Raw genomic sequence first — 8,517 nt, forward strand, 5'->3', positions numbered from 1 at the left:
TCCCTCCACCAGTGACCATTTTCCACAACCATGAGTCCCAGTATCCCTCCTATCCCCCATCCCCCCCATCCCACCCTGCCTCTGTGACAGGACATTCCCTTTTGTTCTCTCTCTCCTGTCGGGTGTTGTGGTTTGCAAAAGAGGCATTGAGTGGCAATCATGTTTGGTCTATAGTCTACTTTCAGCATGCTTCTCCCATCCCAACTCAGGAGTTCTTAATGTGATGTATCTCAGGCGTCTGGTGAACTCTGCAGTCTCAGCTCAGTGCCATCATTTGACGCCAGTTTCACAGTGGGATGATGTGTATATGAGGAGTTCTCAGCAATGTCATCTCTCCGACAGGTTGGAGACGAATCAGTCTATCCCAGTCTCAGGCACATTCAGAACAAGGCGGGGATTCTGAGGTTCATACCACTTCCACTCAGGTACGTTGGAGATGGGAGGAGATCCAGAGGTTATGTCAAGTCTGACTGGGGTTGTCAGAATCCTGTCTCTTAAAGTTTCATTGTCTAATCATTTTGGAGGGCTATCAATCAAACTTTCCAGTTAGTTCAAGGTGGGAAGCATCCGCCCAGTATTGATAACCAGATGTTATAGGCCCGAGTCTGTGCCTGATTATCAGATGCCATATATGTTGCTAGCTAACTCTGTAGACAACTTGTTACTTTTTAAAACATGAAGTTCTTCCTGCTTTTAGTATGTTGATAACAATATACTAAAGTGTTTTTGATCTGATCTGCTTCTTTACAGGGGTTCACAAATCTGAGGGAAGATCTAGTCCCCATTGCGTCTAGAACCGTGCCAGATCTCCAATCATTGAATTTATTTTTGTCCATCAATATGTCTGCCATGTCACGACCCTTGCCAAGCAGGGCTAGAGTTTATGCAGACGTCAATATACACCGACCTCAAGAATACTGGGATTATTCATTACATGTGGAGAAATGGGGAAATCTGGATGATTATAAGCTAATTCAAAAATTAGGTAGAGGGAACTATAGTGAAGTATATGAAGCTGTCAAACTGCCAACAAACGAAAAAGTTGCTGTGAAACTACTCCATCCAATTAAGGAGCAGAAAATAAAGCGTGAAATAGCAATTTTAGAGAATTTACAAGGTGGTCCCAACATCATAAAGTTGACAGCCACTGTAAAAAGTCCTCGATCAGGAACCCTAGCACTAGTTTTTGAACATGTAAATAACATCAATCACAGGAAATTGTACCAGATCTTTACAGATTATGATATACGGTTTTACACCTATGAGATATTGAAGGCTTTAGATTATAGTCATAGCATGGGGATTATGCACCGAGATCTCAAACCCGATAACATTGTGATTGATCATAAACATAGAAAGTTACGGGTAATTGATTGGGGATTGGCAGAATTTTATCATCCTGGTCAAGAATATAGTGCTCGAGTTGCTTCTCTATACTTTAAAGCTCCTGAGCTGCTAATAGAATATAAGATGTATGATTACAGTATGGATCTGTGGAGCCTGGGGTGTATTCTAGCAAGCATGATCTTTCGCAAGGAACCATTTTTCTGTGGCTGTGACAAGTATGATCAGTTGTTGAGAATAGTCAGTGTTCTGGGAACAGCCGATTTATATGATTATGTTGAAAAATACAAGATAGAACTAGATCAGTATCTCCATGTACTCTTGGGTGCACACCCCCATATTATATGGGAAAAGCTGATCCATAATGAAAATCAGCACCTTGCCTGTCCAGAGGCCCTCGATTTACTAGGTAAGCTGCTATTATATGACCATCAGTCACGGCTTACTGCCAGAGAGGCCATGAAGCACCCTTATTTCTCAGCTATCATAAAGGGCCAGGCTCAAACAGATTTATCCAACAAACCAAGAGGCGGCATACCTACCATCAGTTGCAAAGGTATGCCAGAGGCCTCTCTGCTGCCAATCCCTACATCACCCCTTGAATCTCTGCATGATTCCCCAGTGACTAACACTTCCACTGCCCCTGAGAATCCTGTTCCATCTTCACCTCATGTTCAGAAATAATTCCAACTTGCCTCCTAATGTTCGGGCAGAGGTAAGGGAGTCTGTTCTCCGTTTACTTTCTTTATAAATCAAATTTAGTTTTATTAAAGCACCATGTATTGCAAAGTAATTTATATTTGTATTTTAGGCATACAATGTTTCAGTATTTATCCCACTACCTGTGTGAAATTCCCTCCTTCAGTGTTACCAGGTTCCCTCCCATCCTGTGGTTTGCTACCTTGACAGGCACATTTTTAGTTTTGATTGTTGAAGCTATCTCTTGAAAACAAGGATTTCTTGTTTTAAGTATTGTTGGCTCTGTGGTTTGCATAACTAACCATATCACTTCTTTATGCCACGGATGTACCTGAATTCCCTTGACCTTGTTCCCTGTTGCTTCCCACCTGTGTCTTCTTGATTTTTCTTTCTTTCTGCCCTCCTCTCTATACTCTGGGTTCAAGAGTGATCTACGGTGTCCCCTTTACTGCATTCTCTTTCCCAGTTATCCTATATACCACATGTAAGGGTGTCTTCTCTCTACTTATTGAGGCTTTTGCCTGGCAGGGAGGGGGTGAAATAGTTCAAAATCACTATCTGGACTTTTATTTGTATATTTATGGTAGTTCAGTCATAAAATGAGAACACTAATATATCTATTTTAATTTCTTCCATCCTCAGGGCTTTATCTGCAGTCACATCAAACCATCTATTAATTTTTTTTAATCTCGAATAATCTGTAATTAACTATGTTATGTGCTTTGGATCAGGATGACATTTGTTTCCAATATGAGATTAATGAAAGAACAAACGAAGCACTGGAAGATAAAGACTGTAAATTGCTGTTACCTTTGCCACTTATGAACATTTTAACAGAAGAAAGGTGGAGAATAGTTTCCATTTGTTTTTAAAGCTTTTTCATTCGAATGAGAAGAAAAATCCAACACCATAAGTTCTCTGAATAAGTCATGTATCTCTTTAGTTTAAGACAACTTTCTTAGTATGGGGAATATTGTCTGCCGTGGAGGCAGGGGGAGGGTGGGGAAGGAGACTGTACTGGGGAGATTGGTGGTGGGGAATGTGCACTGGTGGAGGGATGGGTTTTTGATCATTGTGTGATTATAACCCAAACGTGAAAGTTTGTAACTTTTTCATGGTGATTCAATAAAATTTTTAAAAAAGGAAAAGAAAACTCTCTTTTACTAATAGCATAGGATGAAATAAATGTGCCAGTAAAGCCCAAAGACTTAGTGCAAATAATAAGATTCGCATCATGATCACGATCATCCTGTTGTTCGTCGATTGACTCGAGTAGGCACCGGTAACGTCTCCTTCGCCCTAACCCTGAGATTTTAAAAAGTGCCATATTCAAGGCTCTTTCAGGGTTAGGAGAATGAGACCCATCACTGTTACTGGGTTTTGGCATATTGGGTACGCCACGGGGAGTTTGCCAGACTCTGCCGTGTTGGGCAGGTTACATTCGGTAGCCTGCCAGGTTGTCCAAAGGAAGAATGAGATAATAAGGCATTTTTTGGCCACGCGCTTCCGGGAGCTGGGTTTTATAGTCTCTGGGTCTTGGCCGTTGATGGGATTACACGGCGCCAGGGGGCCAGTTGGTGGGTGTGACCCCCGCCTACTGGAAGATGGAGGAACGGGTGGAGGATGCTCAGCCCCAATCCGAGCAGGCTTGGAGATCTCAGCCCTGGGACCCGCATGATTCGTATATTTATTGCATATATCCTATATTCAAACACTAAATAAAATGCATGTAGAAGAGTAAAAAAGGAATAGAGCTGATTTATATCATAAAACATTTCAGCATTGCTTTTCTGAATAGGGCAACAGTAATGATGGTGTAATAATCAATAATCATTGGGAAAAATTGTTATGGAAGCAATAAACTTTTCAAAACCCTTGATACTGGCTACTTATATTTTACTCAGTAGTAGTCATAGAAACTATCCAAAATTTCCATAAAATCTTCCCAACTCAATATTGCTGTAATAACATGGTATTAAAGAACCAAAGTGTCACTATATATAAAGACTAGAGTTTTAAAATTATAAGGCAGGATGCTGGGTGATGTTTGAGTGGGATATTGGTTATGGATATTCAGGTGAGAGATACCAAAATGTCATTCTTTTTTAAAATGTCAAATTTTTTTATAACTCAGGAGATTCTGTGAATAATTTCTTGCAGTTGGAGTATTTATTTGACTAATTTTATTCTTACATTCCAAATTCAAATCCTCATTACTAGAAACAAATATAAAACAGCACTGTATTTGAGTGAAGATTTCTTTCCGTGACCACCATTGCTTCCTTTAGAATCCCACCATCTAGGGGGCTGTATCCTATGTTCTTGCTTCTAAAATGAGGTGGGAAAGAAGAAACAGAGGCGGGCTTGATTACTAAGAGAAGTGCCCTAATCACTTATCACTTTGCCCCAGAAGGGCTTTTAGTCTGGCAAATCTAGCAACTGCTTAATTACATTGATATGCTAAAAATCTACCCATTGTTCAGGAAAGTTCTGAAACTTCTACTAGGTGTGCATCATGGTTTTTTTTATCCAACCTGCAATCTTACTCACATAACTTTAGTTTTTTTTAGCTAAATTGTTAAATATTTTTCTGCAAGACATATTAATTCTCTCTTTTCATCTCTATAGCCAGTAGAAGGAGGAAGACAAAATCTTTTCAGTTTTTTTGACTTGACCATTTTAAATTCAGCAGTTACTGGGCATAACAAGGCCTAAAACCCAACTAAAAATTTAGATACCCAGAATCTTCTTGTTACATGAGTCACATTAACAGATAACAGAAAGAGGGAAATACCAAATGTTTTTACCTGAGTTTTCCATAAGTCTTCCTGCTTAAAAAAAGCAAAGAAGGCAATTCCATTTTTCAAATTGGTACAGTCTCTGTACCAAATTCTGTTTGTATTTAGTGGATGAATTTTGGGTTATTGTGAGGATGAAAGAAAAGGAACAGCGCCTCTGAATAGTGACCTGTGTCTTATATTTTCTTTCCTAATATTTGATCTACTCCATTTGCTAAAGTTCATAGGATTGGTCACTTATTCCCCATGGGGTAGTTTAGAAACTCTTCTACTTAAGTAAATGGATATTTACCACAGCCTCCAAGTCTAATCTTCCAAAAATTATGGTCAATTGTTTACTAACAGGAAAGTCACATTTTAGATTTGTCCATTTGCCATTAGCTTCAGGACCAGGCATAGAAAAATTCATTACTGGTCACCTGTGTTTCTGTAATAAGAAGTCAGAGCAGCGGGAACCAACTGTGCAGATAACTGAACAGGTAAGCTCCAGGTGTTGAGTAGAGGGCAGCCCCAGTCTCTGTGCCCAATGCATCCTGATAAAATGGTTTGAAAACCCCTTCTCTGAATCTCTCACATGGAGATTTGGGGCTGGCTTACAAAAGTGCTTGCTTACAAGAAAATTTACTGTGGTTCTAAATCAGTCTATGCATTGTTAGGGCCCGTTACTGACACAAGACTTTATTTCCATGTCAGAGTTCAAAATAAGCTGATCCAGACATTTTGCTGTTAATAATTTATCTTTGTAGTCTGATATTCCCTAGTAGTTACTGGCAGCAGCATGATGCGCTGGAATGTCAAGAATAAACTTCAGGAACACAGAGACAGTTGGAGTGCTATTCAGAGTCAATTTGTTTTATCATGATACGGTTATAAATGTAATTTTAAGCAACTATATCTATGAAAAGCATAAAGATCAGATCCATCGACCAGTGAAATTTGGTCAGCCACTGTACTATTATCAAGTAGGCATTTATTTGATAAGTATCCTGAAGGACATAATTAACTACTAAAGTATTACACAAGACAGTCCTCTTTCCACTTCACCCCTTCATAGAGGAGCAGCCTTTGGTTTGTCTTCTCACTGCAGGGATGTCAGTTTCCGGTGTCTGAATCTAAACTCATGACTTTCTCATATCAGCTTTGAACCAGTTTCCTCTGAATAAGCTTTGAATCATTTTCTTCTAAAAAATGAACTCATGTCGAGAGATCATGGATATTGTTAAACTCATTGTAAAGGCTCAGCACACAGTCATTTGTATTCTCCACCAGAACCTACTTAATGGGGCACAGACTGATTCCTGGTTTAGCAACTTCTAGATATGCATCCATGTAGACGGTTCTGCCCTAGCTCTTAAGACTAGGCCATAATTACATTTCATTCTGTTTTTAATTTTTAGACATCATGCTTTTATTTCTGAAGATTCTAAAGCAGACTTTTCAAGACTTATTGAATCCTGCTATGAAGCAAGATACCAGAAAATAACTGTAACGACTTTCTAATATGTGTGTTCTATGCAGGTCAGACCATACATGTAAACTGGCAGTGCCCATAATGTCTCCCCTCTATGATTTTCTGTACCAACCACTGCTGTGTGGTGGCCAATACAAGGAATTTCAGGCGAATATTTCATAAATTTGATAGTGTGGGGAAATTATTCAAGTTAAACGTGCACTATTATAAAATATTCTCAAAGAGCATTCTTAACATCCATCACAAGACCTACCAGGGTTCTCTGTACCTTTCTATCAGCACAGATGTCCTTTCAGGCTGGAACACAGAACCTGAAATTCATTGTCTAAATTCAAAGTTCAATTTAGTAGAAACTAAATTGTTTAGACTTTGCCCAGAATTTGCCAACTTACCTCTTTACTTCACTTTAAATTCTTGGAAAATGGGGATCATTGTTAATTTTCCCCTTCCAGTTTAAAACTGAGGCCTATGATATTTAAAGAACACTTATTCAAAGTCATCTTACTTCACCAAGTCATTTGAGAGTGAGCAGGTTTAGCTCTGCGGCAACTAGGACCCATTCTTCCAGACCCCCACTCCCACACACAATTGTTTTGCTCTCCACCCACCACATTTTTCTTGATTATCTTCTTGCAAGTAAACTGAGGTGAAAGCCTCAGTATATTGTTTAATGGGTGACTGTACTAATTACTGGCTTTTCAGGAAACAGCCACATGGTAGAGTGTCCCCAAAGGTACTTAATTAATTCTAAATAGGGGCGGAACTGGGGCCTATGAGGAAAGATAAAGTTACTGTATTCAAAATGGGAGCTAGAACCTTCCTTATCCTGACCTTAGTCTCATGGTGCACATACTTATCTGGTCTCTCTACACCAGTGGGAGTAGGAAAGTGCCATAATTATTGGCCTAAAATATTCCATGTATCTTTCCAGATGGTGTGAGATTTTTTTTCCTTTGGTACTGGGGGATTTCCTGTCTTAACCCAGGGGATTGAACCAGGGTTGGTCACATACAAGGCCAGTGCTGTACCTCTTGTGCTATCTCTATGGGCCGAAGAATTTTGGTTCATTCTTAAAATCTTAGATAAATACTGTTTAATGTTATCTCATCAAATATTTATCTGTAATAAAGTATTTTCAAAATCTGAATATTATACTGTTAAAAGCACAAAGGCATAAATAGTGTTTGCTTTATAATGACGTTAGCATAAACGTTCTGAATGGCATTGTCCTAGATATGTAATGAAACCAATTTCACCATGAAATCTGAATTTTATGAAGTTGGGAATCTGTAAAAAGGATTGTCTTCTAATACCACAAGTGATATTCTTTTGTTTCTGTTTGTTTGTTCTTAAGATTGTGTGTGAGAGTGTGAGAGATGGACAGTCCTGGCAATGGTCAGGAGCTACTTCCTGAAACAAACGAGAGAGTCATTTCTCAGTACCAGCAGTACTGAGAGGACCCCGTGCTGTCAGGGATAAGACCCAAATCCACTGCATGCAAAATATGCATTCAGTCTTTTGAGTATACCACCCTTCTTTCTTTTTGGGGGGGATGGTGCGATTTTAAACGACACCCAAAAGTTCTCAAGGGCTATGCTTGGCTCTGTGCTCAGAGATCACTCCTGGAAGTGCTCAGGGGATGATATGCAGTGCCAGGGATTGAATCAGAATTAGGCACATCCAGGCATGTGGCTTAATTATGTACTATATCTTAGATTTCCACTAATTAAAAATTGTATCATTGTATTCAGTTTGAGTCAGAATTATATATATATTTAAAAACATAATTTTAATGGCACAAAGGTGTAAAAATTCAGCGAAGCCGTAAATGTAGATACATTTTTTCCTGAGTTTTCACGTTTGTTGTTACTTATTGACAATCTTTTCAATACAATTTATAATCTTATCCTCACTTTCAGTTTGATTATACAAATGCTAATAGGCTAGCTGGAAAATATATATTACATAACAGATAAACCACATTTATGATACATGTTTATTTAGAAGGCAAAGCTGTGAAATCAAATTGCATGTAACAGATTCTGTGAGGGGTGATGTGTCTGTGAAATAAAAATAGATTGAGGCACTTAGCTAAAGTCCATTCAATAATCTTTGATTTATCAACATTTAAGGGTACACGCGAACAAAATGAAATTGGAATTTCCATTTCCTCCCACAGTATCTGCACAGCTCATTCACATTCTC

General features: G+C 38.8%; 1 protein-coding gene across 1 annotated transcript; it reads left to right on the forward strand.

The window, feature by feature from the left end:
• The first annotated feature begins 840 nt into the window (after positions 1 to 840).
• On the forward strand, positions 841 to 6,324 carry LOC130038347 (casein kinase II subunit alpha-like). Its single transcript, XM_056130240.1, has 3 exons — positions 841 to 1,900; positions 5,223 to 5,320; positions 6,262 to 6,324. Exons 1-3 carry the CDS (start codon positions 841 to 843, stop codon positions 6,322 to 6,324), a joined length of 1,221 nt encoding a protein of 406 aa, XP_055986215.1.
• The last annotated feature ends 2,193 nt before the right edge of the window (positions 6,325 to 8,517 follow it).

The sequence above is a fragment of the Sorex fumeus genome, unplaced genomic scaffold, assembly GCF_029834395.1.
Source record: "Sorex fumeus unplaced genomic scaffold, SorFum_2.1 ptg000075l, whole genome shotgun sequence".
In the NCBI taxonomy this organism is placed as follows: domain Eukaryota; kingdom Metazoa; phylum Chordata; class Mammalia; order Eulipotyphla; family Soricidae; genus Sorex; species Sorex fumeus.